The sequence below is a fragment of the Alternaria hordeiaustralica genome, assembly GCF_023758085.1.
Source record: "Alternaria hordeiaustralica strain BMP 2776 chromosome Unknown scaffold_2, whole genome shotgun sequence".
Lineage (NCBI taxonomy): Eukaryota > Fungi > Ascomycota > Dothideomycetes > Pleosporales > Pleosporaceae > Alternaria > Alternaria hordeiaustralica.
The window spans coordinates 255,357-268,581 of NW_026056774.1; the positions used below are offsets into that span (position 1 = coordinate 255,357).

At 53.4% G+C, this 13,225-nt stretch overlaps 5 protein-coding genes across 5 annotated transcripts; 2 read left to right on the top strand and 3 right to left on the bottom strand.

Moving 5' to 3' along the window:
* Positions 1 to 201: 201 nt before the first annotated feature.
* J4E84_001557 (uncharacterized protein) lies at positions 202 to 408 on the bottom strand (the record flags this gene model as incomplete). Its single annotated transcript, XM_049384189.1, has 1 exon — positions 202 to 408. One exon carries the CDS (start codon positions 406 to 408, stop codon positions 202 to 204), a length of 207 nt encoding a protein of 68 aa, XP_049247545.1.
* A 2,527-nt stretch (positions 409 to 2,935) lies between these two features.
* J4E84_001558 (uncharacterized protein) lies at positions 2,936 to 3,985 on the bottom strand (the record flags this gene model as incomplete). The annotated part of the gene is made up of 1 exon (XM_049384190.1): positions 2,936 to 3,985. One exon carries the CDS (start codon positions 3,983 to 3,985, stop codon positions 2,936 to 2,938), a length of 1,050 nt encoding a protein of 349 aa, XP_049247546.1.
* Positions 3,986 to 4,615: 630 nt separating this feature from the next.
* J4E84_001559 (uncharacterized protein) lies at positions 4,616 to 6,476 on the top strand (the record flags this gene model as incomplete). The annotated part of the gene is made up of 3 exons (XM_049384191.1): positions 4,616 to 4,968; positions 5,032 to 5,568; positions 5,633 to 6,476. The coding sequence occupies 3 exons, from the start codon at positions 4,616 to 4,618 to the stop codon at positions 6,474 to 6,476; spliced, it is 1,734 nt and encodes a 577-aa protein (XP_049247547.1).
* Positions 6,477 to 8,253: 1,777 nt separating this feature from the next.
* Positions 8,254 to 8,653, bottom strand: J4E84_001560 (uncharacterized protein; the record flags this gene model as incomplete). Its single annotated transcript, XM_049384192.1, has 2 exons — positions 8,254 to 8,412; positions 8,540 to 8,653. The coding sequence occupies 2 exons, from the start codon at positions 8,651 to 8,653 to the stop codon at positions 8,254 to 8,256; spliced, it is 273 nt and encodes a 90-aa protein (XP_049247548.1).
* A 309-nt stretch (positions 8,654 to 8,962) lies between these two features.
* On the top strand, positions 8,963 to 9,351 carry J4E84_001561 (uncharacterized protein; the record flags this gene model as incomplete). The annotated part of the gene is made up of 2 exons (XM_049384193.1): positions 8,963 to 9,165; positions 9,267 to 9,351. The coding sequence occupies 2 exons, from the start codon at positions 8,963 to 8,965 to the stop codon at positions 9,349 to 9,351; spliced, it is 288 nt and encodes a 95-aa protein (XP_049247549.1).
* Between the last annotated feature and the right edge of the window lie 3,874 nt (positions 9,352 to 13,225).

Sequence of the window (13,225 nt, forward strand, 5' to 3'; positions counted from 1 at the left end):
GAAGGGCTAAACGAGCAAAGAAGAGGCAGATTATCGGCCCTTCTCCACCCCGTAATCCTGTTCTTTTCCCTTTTCCTTTTCCCTTATCCCATCTCCACATTCCTGCTATTTGATTCTGCCGCGGCTCTTTCGTCAAAGAACCCCCACATATTGTCCCCGCTTTTTCTTTCCTTGACCACGTTGAGCGATCTGGAGGATGGCTTACTTGCTGACTTTCTTCCACATGCAGCCTGTACACATGCCTTGACTTCGGTTCATGACTTTGTGCTCTCGTTGTGTTTCTGGGCAGGGGTGGCCGAGGCGTAGCTTCTCGGCTTCTTCGCATATGCGTAGTATGGGGCCGTTGTTGGGTTGGGGTTGGGGTATCCAGTGGTTGCACACGTGTATGGTGTAGACGATGTAGCACATGGTCGGGAGGCGTTGGATGGGGTCGTATCGAGCGTAGACGAGTCGTGGAATGGGCGTATTGGAAACCGGAACGGGACGAGTCGATGTGATATATTCGTTTCTGAGGTTGATCGCGCTAGGGCTCTAGGCTGGGTGGATGCGAAGCTCGGGGTTTTATTGTGATACGCTTTGGATCTGCGATGAGCTCTTCTTGTATACTCTTCTGCTCTAATCGTGAACAATCTCGACACCACCTCTTAACAATCTTGTCGCAACATCCCAACTGACGGGGTTCAGTCGGATCCAGTATTGCCAGTTGCCTCCACCTACGGCCTTTGTAGCCTCAACAAGAGCAACTCTGAGCCTGGATAATGCTACCCGATTTCGATGATGCAATCCTCAAGGCTGAACTAGCGTAACGGCTTCGACGAAGGCACTTGGCAAGGAAGAGGAAGAAGAAGAAAATGCGCGGGTGGTAGGAGAGATGCAGCACTCGGGGACAAGTGCGGCGACGAGAAGGGAGGAGAGGAGAGAAGAAAAAGAAGAGCAGGAACAAGTGGCTAAAGCCACCCCTTGACTTGAATCCGACGTGGACACCATCTTTTTGACATGCCGTTTGAATCGAGACGAGGAAAAAAGCAAAGGCGCTGGAACGCAGCTCGACGTTGCACAGGCCGCTCCCTAACCCCCATCTTGCATTTCCCACCCTTACCGCGCGGCGTTACATATCCCTTCTCTTACACAGCGGTTTTACGAGAAAGGCTTTGCTTCGATGACGGCATACGTCGAAGAAGGGAGGGCCACAGTGCATGTCCGTGCGGCTGAAGGACGCGGACGTGACCGATGTCCCGGTGTACTGGTTCGCGCGTGTTTGTGGATGCCTAAAACTACACCAACTATGCGGTTCACTGTTGCTTTTTCTTGTTCACCATTACCGATATGCCATCTTCTGAATGCTATGTTGCTTGCTGGACTGGTGTGCGATGGGTAATTGCGAGTGGGATGGTGCGTGGGAGATAACGAGGCGACCGACGGGCTGTCACGATGTGGTTCGCGCTAGCCGCTTGAAGCGAAGACGGCAAATCAACATAGCTGTTGGTACTACCTTCCTTCCTCTCTTTTGCCGTCCCCACGAGTCGATGCTGCTCTCTTTACGCCCACAACGCTGGATTGCGGCCCGTAACGCACTACAGTTTGGCGCCTGTTGTGATGATCCAATGTCCAAACCGTGTTGCGGATTCAAGGAGCGCCCCATCACACGGCTGAACCCAGATGGCGGGTCGCAGATGCGCCTTCGAGAAGGTGCGGCACGGAGAAGGATGGTCGAAAGTTTGATTGAGCAGATTGTATTACTCCACCTGGACGCCTCAACCTTTACAAACTCGTTGTAGAGCTATACTGATGCTACGTTATAGCTGTCGTGCACAATGTGGCTTGAGGTGAGGTGAGGTGTCAGACCTGACCACGCTCACATCCCTTGGACAATGCGCATCCTTACCGGTACTCAAACTTCCTCGGTGACCGCCCCCCTCCGCGATTACCGCGATAGCAGTGCGGCGTAACCAAGGTCACTCTGTCCACGTGTGAAGAGAAGACTTGTTGACAGCTACTCACACCAGAGTGGCTCGCGTCTGAATGCCGGTGTGTCTGAAATTGACTGCATCGAACGATCCTAATCAGTGACGAGTCAGCGAATACACCGACGTTGGACCTAAATTTCGGGCGCGAAGGACCTACAAGCTCACACCCAATGCATGCCTTCCTCTTTCGCTCTCTTGTACGTCTATCACACCGTTATGTGCTACCACGTCCCCGGAAAACGAGCAATATGTTTTACCCTAAACTCTATCAGCGATACCAAAACACACGTTCAAATGGCCAAGGCGACCAATTCGTTTCCTAAGGAAAAAAGCGATGTCTGCACCGGGAATTGCTCTCCCCCAACGGCATCTCCCACAAAACCCACAGCCCTCCATTGGCTCGCTCAAAGCCGACTGGTAGTGCATGATACGCCCAAACGCATCATCACACGTTTCTCATCGGTAAGGAGACGAAAGCACGTCGCCAATCGAGGTGACGCGCCCGATACTGTACGCATGCTATCGTGCATATGGTGGGGTTGTCCTTGAAAAGGTGGACCCGACAGTCTGGGTGCGTTGCAAGCAAGGGCTCCTCGAAAAGGGCAATGCTTCCTGCGATAGACGCATAGCTCCGGTCATCCGAGGAGAGGAAAATGTAGGTCTATATGTAACGCGATGATCATGCGATGCTGCTAAATGATCCGTTGTCTGCTAAGAGCTTACTCGCAAAGCACCCATGTTTGCTTCATGAGAGATTTCAACTGCATCAGTGCCATATAGAGCAGACTGCGGTTAGTTTGAAGGACCGTAAGTACTAGAGAGGCAGATGCGAGTGCTACTTGGCTCTGCTTCTCTACGTATTGCTAACACATGTGATATCTACACGATTACCAATGTCCTTTTCTCATACTACCACTAGCAGTATGTTGGTGAGCTCATTACCGCCTCCACAACCCCAATAACTCGACTCAAAGCAGGGGCTGTTGGATGACTAGTTTTCCAAACCCTCTTCCAAATCCACCGACTTTGACAACCTGCTGCAACGCGTCCTCGGCAGTGCCTTGGAAAACTTCTACATTCGGGAGCTCGAAGCGGTCGCCGTAGTTCTCCACGGCCCATTGCAATGCCTTCCAGGCATTCCAATGGTCTTCCGGCCTGGCAGGAGTCTCGATTATATGCGGAACCCCAGGTGGCTGGATGCGCCAGCTGTCTTTTGTGTACGCGACTGGCATGCGGAACCCGCCATCGAATTTGGTCACAGAAACCAAAGTAGCTGAAGGATTGTTCACGCTTCGCACGACCAGATCTGCTGAAGACGATGTACCGACTGCGTCCAGGGCATGAGAGATCGGGCCCTCACCAAGAGCCTTCACCGCAGCGGCAATATCAGACACAACCGTCGACGAAGCGTAATCGAAAACAAGCGTTGCTCCAATCTTCTTCAGTAGCTCATGCCGGGCTGGCGAAGCAGTCACCAAGATATTCTTGCACCCACTGGCACGCAGGAACTGGACGGCGCTGAAGCCGACGCTAGAAGAAGCACCCCAAACCAGAACAGGCTGCGTATATGCCGCCGGAGCGCTGGGCAAAGGGAATCGGAAAAGATTGAATACCGCGTCTGCAGCCGTCATCGCCACTACAGTCAGCGCTGCGGCGTGGCTCTCCGGAAGATTGGACGGCACTTCGAATACCATGTCTTCTGGGCACACAATACGGCGTTGGTGCACGCCGTACTTCAGAGGTCGGCCAATGCCCGAGGGTGTATAGCCAGCCACGGTGGTTCCCTTCTTGAAGCGCGACCCGGTAGGTGTCGATACAACAGTGCCGCAAAAGTCGTAGCCACTGACTGTCGAACGAATGCCAAGCTGTGAGTGTTTGGCGTCCGCCGGGTTGACGCCTGAGTATTTCACTTCCACCACTATCTCGTTGGCCGCAGTTTCTTCGTGTTTGATGTCGTTTCGAATCTGGATTTGCCCATCCTCGTCGACGTACAGCGCCTTGTTGGATTTTGTAGTCATGGCTTGTGTTGGTGGATTGGTGAATTATATTTCGCGGGTCGTAGCAGCGAGGGTAAGGTTGGGATTGAGATGAACGGACTAATACAGTGAAGTAAACGTGGAAAGTTCCCGTCTTGTACTCACGGTTCTGGTCACCGCAGTCGGTACCCGCGCATGCCGCGCATCACTGCGCGCCACAGCACGTACGTAGGCAATGCAGGTACTAACCCAGGAGGTTGCCGGGAGCTAGCAATTGTATCTCTCCGACCCTGTTAGTGTCGACGCGTTGAACATCAAACATGGTTGGGGAGTATGTGCCAAGTCTTTCGGCCGAGCATGCCCAGTGGTGTTGTACGATCATCGAACAACGGAACCGGACAAACATGCATGCCGATAATACATAATCATCCTCCTCTTAGTCCTCCACCATCTATGTCCCTAAACTCAAGCCTACCACACCTTAACGTCGGGTGTTCCCAACGGTAGATGCGGTAATGCAAACCGGAATGTGGAGTTGATAACCATGCTTCGAAAAGCGGGCATAAATAGTGCCGTTGCGCATGATGTTCCACTGTTGGTATACGATCAAATCAATTCCTTCTCAAAAACTTCTATCACCTCTTAATCCCTTGACATCGTCTCTTCGCTACTATGACTTCAATCAAAATCGGCTCAGTCGACGTCAAATTTCTCGACGCTGGCAAGCAGAACATCCCTCCACTGAACCAAAGGACGACCGAACTTCCCCCGGGTCACAGAAAGCAACCAACATACCGGCCGTTTACAACAACGACTATCTTCGACCAAGACCAAGCCCTTACGCTTAGAGATGGAACGGTGATCTATGCCGACGTATTCCGTCCCAAAACCGACGAGAAGGTACCTGCAATCGTCATGTGGGGCCCATATGGCAAGACTGGAACGGGAATGCTGAACATTCATGGCATGCCACTCCGAGCCGGTATACCAGAGACCCAACTATCAGGCTACGAAGGCTTCGAAGGGTAAGCCTAGAATAAAGACAGCATGAAAGCAGAAGGCGAATCCCTCACTAACCACAACCCCAGTCTCGATCCTGCAGAATGGGTACCGCGTGGCTACGCCATTGTCATGGTAGACCCAAGAGGCGTGAACAACTCCGGGGGCAACATCCACTTCTGGGGCAGCACCGAAGGACGCGATGGCCACGACGCCATCGAAGAGCTCGCCAAGATCCCCTGGTGCTCTGGCAGATTAGCCCTATCAGGCAACTCCTGGCTCGCAATATCCCAGTGGTTTATCGCGGCTGAGCAGCCACCACATTTGACGTGCATTGCGCCTTTGGAGGGCTTATCGGATCCTCTGCGCGAGCAGTCGCTACGTGGAGGAATTCCAAATACGGGGTTCAATGAATGGGTTGCCACTATGTTGGCAGGGAAGAACATGGTGGAGGATTATGCTGCAATGGCCCATATGAATCCTGTGCCGAAGGGATATCTCGAGGATAAGCGTGTGGATATGGCGAGGATCAAGGTGCCTGCTTATATCGGGGCCAGCTATTCATCGACTCTCCATACCATTGGCGCCCTACGAGCTTTCGAGGAGATGCAGCATCCAGATAAATGGTGCGTATACCTCCATCTTGCTCTCGTCCACACGTTTTGCAGTTACTGACAACTCCGCATCTAGGCTCGTACTCCACGCAACTCAGGAATGGTACGACCTCTACAGTCCAAGCCGCACCGCAGACCTCGCTCGATTCTTCGACTTCCACCTCAAAGGCCTTTCCAACAACTGGCCGCAGACAGCACCCGTCCGCATGGCCTTTTTGAACTTCACCAAACCAGCCTTACTAGACCAAGAATACCCAGACCTACCATGGCACCTCCCCACCACCACAGTCCAGAAACTGCATCTCCATCCCACCGGCACCCTCACCCCAACCGCGCCCCTCTCAAAAACCACAATCGAGTATCAAGCCGACTCCTCCTCCGAACTAACCTTCACATACACCTTCCCGAGCAAAACCATCCTCACCGGCCCTTCCACCATCGTCCTCTCCATCGCAGCCCAGGACCACAACGACCTAGACATCCACGCCCACATCTTCAAAGCCTCCGCAACAGGAACCATGCTTTCTCACCTAAACATTCCCATTCCGGCCCACACACCCTCTGAAGTCGCGGAAAAAATGACGCAAAATAGGGTCTGGCGGTACCTCGGTCCCAGCGGCATGTTGCGCGCGTCTAAACGCCATGTGTCAGACGCGCTGCGGGGCAAGACGTGGGAAACGCTGTCGATGGAGCGCGAGGACAAGGTTGCGCCGGGGGAGGTGGTTAGGTTGCGTGTCCAGCTTTGGCCGACGGGTATGGTGTTTGAGGCTGGGGAGACGCTTGTGCTGAAGGTTAGTGGGAGGGAAATGGGGTTGAGGGATCTTCCTGGGGCGGCGGAGATGGCGAATGAGAATATAGGGAAGCATGTGATACATGTTGGTGGAGAGATGGAGGGGTATCTTGAGTTCTTCACGCTTTGATGGGAGGATGCTGTTGAATACGGAATGGAGGCCATGAAGAGGGTCGTCTATAGGGGTGACAGGCACCAGAAGAGTACACACAGTTAACAGGTATTGAAATCGAAGAAGCGTTATTGATCGTTGTTGATCGAAGAAGCACATATGACTGGCTGATGAAAGAAAGAATCAACGTGGTCGAGCGGATGGCCGATTCTTGTGGTAAGAAACTGCGTATGCTCGAGCGCCGAATTATGACACTTTGTGTCTTTGGAAGGAAGTTGCTGCCGCAGACAATTGAGGAGGCATGATTGCGCATAGAGGGAATAGAGAAGCAATGATCTTGAACAGCAGGAGTGGCATGTGAGAAGTACAGAAACAACAGTAACGTACGCAGGCAACAGTACCTTTCTTTTACAGGTGGATTACAAGGGATCTGCTAGATACCAAAGGATCTAATAAATTTTGATAATACACGAATTGTCTAGCTCGTGTATTTCTAAAATTTATTAGATCTTTTGGTATCTAGTAGATCTCTTGTAGTCCACCTGTAAAAGGGAAGTGTACCTTCCCCACACTCTCAAAATCCGCTTAGAACAGCCACTTCTCGCCCATCCTTCGCAAGACCAAGTAACGAGATTCCATCGCACAGCTCCACAAGATGCTTAACCTCCGATCCAATCCAAGTCATCTCCAAAACCAAAACCTGCCAGTAGAACCCCGCCAAGTCACCGTATGATGTTTGGGATTGTACAATACTTGAAGGTTTGTATGGTCCAATCCCAAATATCATACAGTGGATTGGCGGGTTAACTTCATCCCAGTGGGAAGGAGGCTTTGTACAAGCCAAACATCGTATCCTTCGGTAAATCGACATGAAAGCTTGTAGAGGAGCGCGACACATCAAGGGCATCGGGTGATAGGTTATTACGGGCGGAGGAGGACGCTATTGTCATGTTGAATTCGATTGTGGACAGATGTCCGTCAGCACAGACATCTGTCCACAATCGAATTCAACATGACAATAGCGTCCTCCTCCGCCCGTAGTAGCCCATCTCCGCAGAACATAACCCATGTCGTCGCCATACAGCTCACCTGCAAGGCCGTGTAAAGATCAACGCCGTGCCGTTGATGTTGCAAACCCTCTCCAATCTCGATGACAGACGATCCACTCAGCCTCACGCGACCACTCACTGGACCCTCAGCAATATATTCTAGCGGATACAAAATCTGCAGGGTCGTTCGAATCGAGAGCGGTGGGCAGGGCGAACCGAGGCGAGACGGGAACTCCTAACGCGACGGCAGAGGGTATGGTAGGATCGACAAAGATCGACGTGGCGATGTGGTCCGCGGAGGGGATGATGACAAAGCGTGTGGGTAATAGCTGACATGGATTGTAACTCATGTTCGCTGTTTGGTGGGAATTCTGAAGCTGCTGGTGCTTGTATGTGGGGTTGGCGAAGTGATCGAGATGGGTGTCGAGTGTGTCGGCTCTTCGTTTCGAGGATGTGTGAACGTTTGGATCGGCGTTGCGTGAGACGGTGGACCGAGGGAGTGGCATAGTTTTTCGAAGGACATATGCCAGCATCAGGTGGGGTGATGTCGGCCGCGTATCTCCCAATTCGCCAGTCGTGCGTTATTGCGACCGGAGAGCCGATACCCTCATCAGCGCACCTTCATACTCCCGTCTCTTCATCTCCCAGCCCTCGCCTCTCGTGTATGCCAGCTGAACCACTCTTTCTGCCGTATTGAATTACCCCATCCCGCCATCATAGTTGTTCGACCCCAGCTTTTCCAGCTCTCATTTCCCATTCTCCCGCGCCTCTTTCTCCCTCCTACGCTCAGCAAATCCCGCCATCTTCCTCTCCATCTCGTTCTTCTTGAGCATTAACTCGGCGCGCGTAGTTTCGAGCTGTGCGATGCGTTCTTCGGGGGTGGCTTCGATCATGTATCGTGTTTTCTATGAGGAGTGGGGTTAGTGGGTGATGACAGGTGGAGGGTTGAAGCGAAGGAATGCTCAGCGTGCGCATTAAGGGGAATGACTGTCGGGAGGAGAGCTGCAACATGTGAAGGATGATGGAACATACCTGTTTAACTTCCTGCTGCCCCTTCAATCCGGCACCGTAGATAGTACCCGTAATCGTAATCGAAGCGACGGCAGCAGTCATAATCCACCGACGAACCGTCTGAAGGGTGGCCATGTTTCCTGTAATACCAGAAATGGAGTAATTCGGTAGGACGACGTGTCAATGGCGGTACACAGTCATGTTGCGATGAACAAAAAAGGCTGCTCCTGGAGGGAAAAAGTGCGACGACCTTCGGTGGATAATCAATCAGCCGCCAAGGCCTTTTCGCCGCGGGAGTCCCACCAACAAAGCCGATGCCGTGCGACGCGCCTTCCCCCACACACAGTCCAAGACAACACAAACAAACACACTCCTTCTAAGCCTCTCGACCCTACCTAATCTCGAACCGCCGCTCTCGTAAAGGAAAACGATTCGACAATCGCAATGTCAAACGTCCCCCGCTCCCACACCCCCGCCGGCGGTTCACGCCTCAGCACCGTCCCCTCGCAGAAGCCGCGCCAACTCTCGCACCTACAAGCGCAACTCGCGCAGTTGACGGCGAATATGTCGGATCTGGAAAGTCTGATGCGTATGACAGCCGGTCAGGCGCAGGACATGCGTGGTCTGGGTGGGTACGCTGGCGCTATGTGAGTAGTCCCGCGGAACAGCAGGGTGGCTGGAAGGTGTTGGGCTGGGCTGGAATACTGCAACACTGGAACTGGATGGCGTACTAATGGAACATTCGTAGGTTTATGGCTGCGAGTAAAGTTCTGGGTGAAGAGACGGTCAAGGGGGGAGGGGGTGATAAGGAGGGCAAGGAGGGCGATAAGTGAGGCGGAGGGCTGAGAGGAGAGAGATTATGCAACATCCCACCAGGAGTACCACGATACGCATCGACGATAACGCGCCGCGGAGTTGTATCTACAACGATAGACGAGACGGATATTGTGAAGGAGATAGGGAAGCCAGGTACCCCCATCTCTCCTTTGGAGACACGCAGTATTCTTGCCAGCCAACAAGAGATGGACTGGGTCAGATCACAGCAGCGTGTCACAGCTGAAGTACCTATACTCGCTGGAAGATAGGGTTCACTGCAAGAGAAACGAATGTTGCTCATGTCCACGCGACGCGTCGTGTCATGATGCACGGTTGTGCACCCGTTGTAGATATCCAGCAATGTACTCAGTTACGCGCTCTGTCGATATCCATACCCACACCCGTCTCATCCTACCCTCTACATTCGTCATTGCAACATGTTATGCCCATCCGTCGTTCCAATCACTTTGCAGAATGGAACAAGACATTCGCCGACGGCGAGCCAGCCCCCTAGTCATTGTCCTACTATCAAAACCGCGCACAGATGTCTCACTCCCCCAGTTCCCCAACATCTTCAGATGATAACCTCCAAGCTACCGAACTTCCAGCCACGCAGCACCACATCTCCCGTTCGCCGCGTTCCGTTCCCAGTTCATCCAATGATACTAACGCTCGACCGCATACCCGCAACAGACATACATGCACGTCCGCGTACCTTGCATCAGATAAGGGTCCTTACCGAGAGATAGGTACTATCACTATCTCTACTATCTCCTCGCTGCGCCTTCAAACGGCAACCCACAAGCCAATGAAGTCCGGGGAACTGTGGCTGGCCTTCCTATCGTGGACATGGTTTCAGAGTTTGTGAGGCTCAATGGCCCCTGTGAGCCTCGGAGGGGGGGTTGGCAGGTCAATCATGGACCACTAAGCGTGGCGTTATCAATCGCGCAATGATAACGAGCGATGGTCTCACCGGCCTATCTATGCGTGCGTAAGGTTTTTCGCTGGGTCTGAGCGTGCGTGTGCGAGGGTTATAAGTACACGGGTGTCGTCTTTGTGTGTTGGATTCGATGGTGCTTACTCTTGCTGCTGGACTCGATTCCGCTCCGCCGTTCGACTGCCTCTTCCGGAATGCCAAGACAAGATACTTTGGATTGATGCGACTTTACCTACCTGGGACGGATAGATGATGGACGACAGTGGATGACGATGGAGATGGAAAGACGGTGAGGAGGACCATGGTAGTCCCCGGGGTATCACGATCGGTTCGACCTCGTTGCGAGACAGCCTCACGATTTCACCACAGCATGAAGCTATTCGCACATTTCACGCCGCCCGCCGAGCCACGCAACGCAATACCCCCGCTACCCATGCCCGCCGAGCAGCGCCCAAGACGGCGAGTAGCGCCGTCAGACGTCATTGTATTTTCGCAACATCGGCAAAGCGTTGATCGCTACAATACGCTCGAGTGACATCGAGTCGCAGCGCCCGACCAAGGCTGGTCTGGCCTGATCAACCGGAACAAGGACTAGAAACGGAACAAGAGCACGCGAGCCTCCACGTCAGCGCCCCGGCAGCAAGCACACGAGCAGGACCCTTTCCCGTCCGCCCTCGTCTTAACCCACGATCGGCCCCCAGTACGATGGCCAACCGTTGCGAGCCCAACTGTGGAGATCGCCCGTCCGTCCAAGCGACCGACCAACGTGTGGTCGATGAGGAGAAGACGGACAGGCGAGGGGGGCCCATCGTCATCGTCCAGAGGGAAATTTCCCCCGAATCATTTTGCCAATATACAACGTCTAAATGAATCACGTACACGGACCCCCACGGGCATCCCGCGTTTTCGTATCAGGAGCGCATGCGACCTTGCCCACTCAGCAGACAGCCAATGTTTCAACTCGACCAACAAAGACGTGCATCCGTCTTGTTAAGACGAGGGGGGGCTGTGTAATACCATTTCTTCATCGGGTCGGGCGGTTGGGTAGTTCCGCGTCAGTTGTGGATTTTGGTATACAACTTGCCAGCACGCCATACAGCCGTCCGGACATTGCGTGCTCGCAACGGATATTTCCGCGGTAGCCCTGGAGAAGCACAAAGGAAATGAAATAGAGCGGGATCGGATGGTCGCTTCGCTTGGTCGGGCCAGAAGAAAAATCAGGATTACAGCCAGTGCAAGACCGCAGAAAGCAGAATAGCATGGTAAAATTGCAAGTGTGTTGAACGACATCTGCGTCTGTAGCGTGCCCAAGTCGGCAATGCGGCGACAAGCGAGGTTAGAGCGGTATCTGTCGGGTTTAGCAAAGCGTCTGGGCTCCACATCCTGGCTGATTGCATGCATGCAAGTCAGATGCAAGTGGATTGGGAGGCTTGCATGAGACAGGGGATACAGCAGCGAGGCCGCTTACTCTCTGGGGCAATGAGCGTGGGGTCGCTGCGTGCGATCAATATCTGGCCTACCCTGTCTATGCATGGTTTTGTCATTGATGAGTAACTGCTAGCGGGCGGGTTGTTCCTGTAGGATTCGTGTAGGAGTGAGATGCAGGATTAGTTGTTTACGCTGTTGCGCGTCGCATGTGTATTCGTACCTTTTTGTGTTTCCGACCCTTTGACATGTGAAACTCCACTACGGCGGTCGGACAACAGGGGTCCGGCGATTGTATCCAGGTTAGCGGACGCGCAACATCAAACATTGGGTGTTCGCGGCTGGTGCTAGATGAAATCGACGGCCGAAGTAATGCCACTGCAGATGTCGGAGGGAGTCGAGTGGAAAGATCAACATCGCCCTGGACCCTTTACTTTGGTGGGTAACCCGGTGGGTACGCAGTTCGACCTGGAAAAGCAATATGCTGCATGAAACGAGTCCACCAATAGCCAGCTCCCTGTAAGCTGATATTAGGGACAGCTCGCGGCTAAAATTGTCGTCCGGTTGGGAAAGGAGGGGACCGAGTGCGAGAGAGCGACAGCAACGGCGTCCGATCCACAGGTACCGCTCAGCGTGCCTCGAGATCGTTGGGAATGTAACGTGGTCCGTTGTCAGTCGGATAGTGTATTGAAGGAGCCGTCGAGTCTTCCCTGCCCGATGCGGCCCTAACATAAAGTCGAGATCTTGAACTGCAGTAGGTGCATAGTTCTAGAAGGAGAGGTACGTCCGCCACTGCGACAGCGACTACAGGACAAGCTGCATGTTCTCGACTTTACAGTTCAGTTGTCTCCACCGACCGCGTCACCGTTGGATCTTGCATTGTCCTGGTAATGTATCTCCCACCCGTCCGGATCTTGACTGCGGAACCGCAGGTCAGTCAGGCCCCCCCAGGCAAGAGATTGAAAGTATATAGTTGTGAAGAAGCAGAGTTTGGTTGTGCCAATGCCCTGTGAGGGAGCAGCAGCCGCGGCCCAATGGCGTCAGCTGCAGTGTTACGGTTGTTGAGTGCGCCACAAACCTGCAATGGCGTGTGTGTTTTGGTACCGGCAGGCGTTGTCGGATGAGCGACTGAAAGCGCAGTTCACTTGCAACCACGTGCTCCGCGCTATGTGCGGTGGATCGTTGTGTGGGCCTGGTAAACAAAGACCCTGAGATTTGTGAGGCTATCGGGAAATCTAGGAAAGGAAGTGCCGAGATGCAGTCGCGTTCGGCACCATTCGGATGACATGCTCCACCGTCGGGTAAACGATGGGAGTGCTATGGATCTATACACGCGGTGAAAGCCCTCTTGTTTCGGCGCTGGTCACAAGACATAATACTGCTATTGTATGCAGTCGGCTGACAAGCTCGCCGTGACGGTGAGGCAGGCGCGAGGCAAGGCATACTTGCCCTGGGTCGAACAGTGCAGCCTCCATCGAGACTACAGCGTAGCGCAGCGTAGACGTCGACAGGAGCGGGTAGGCAATGCG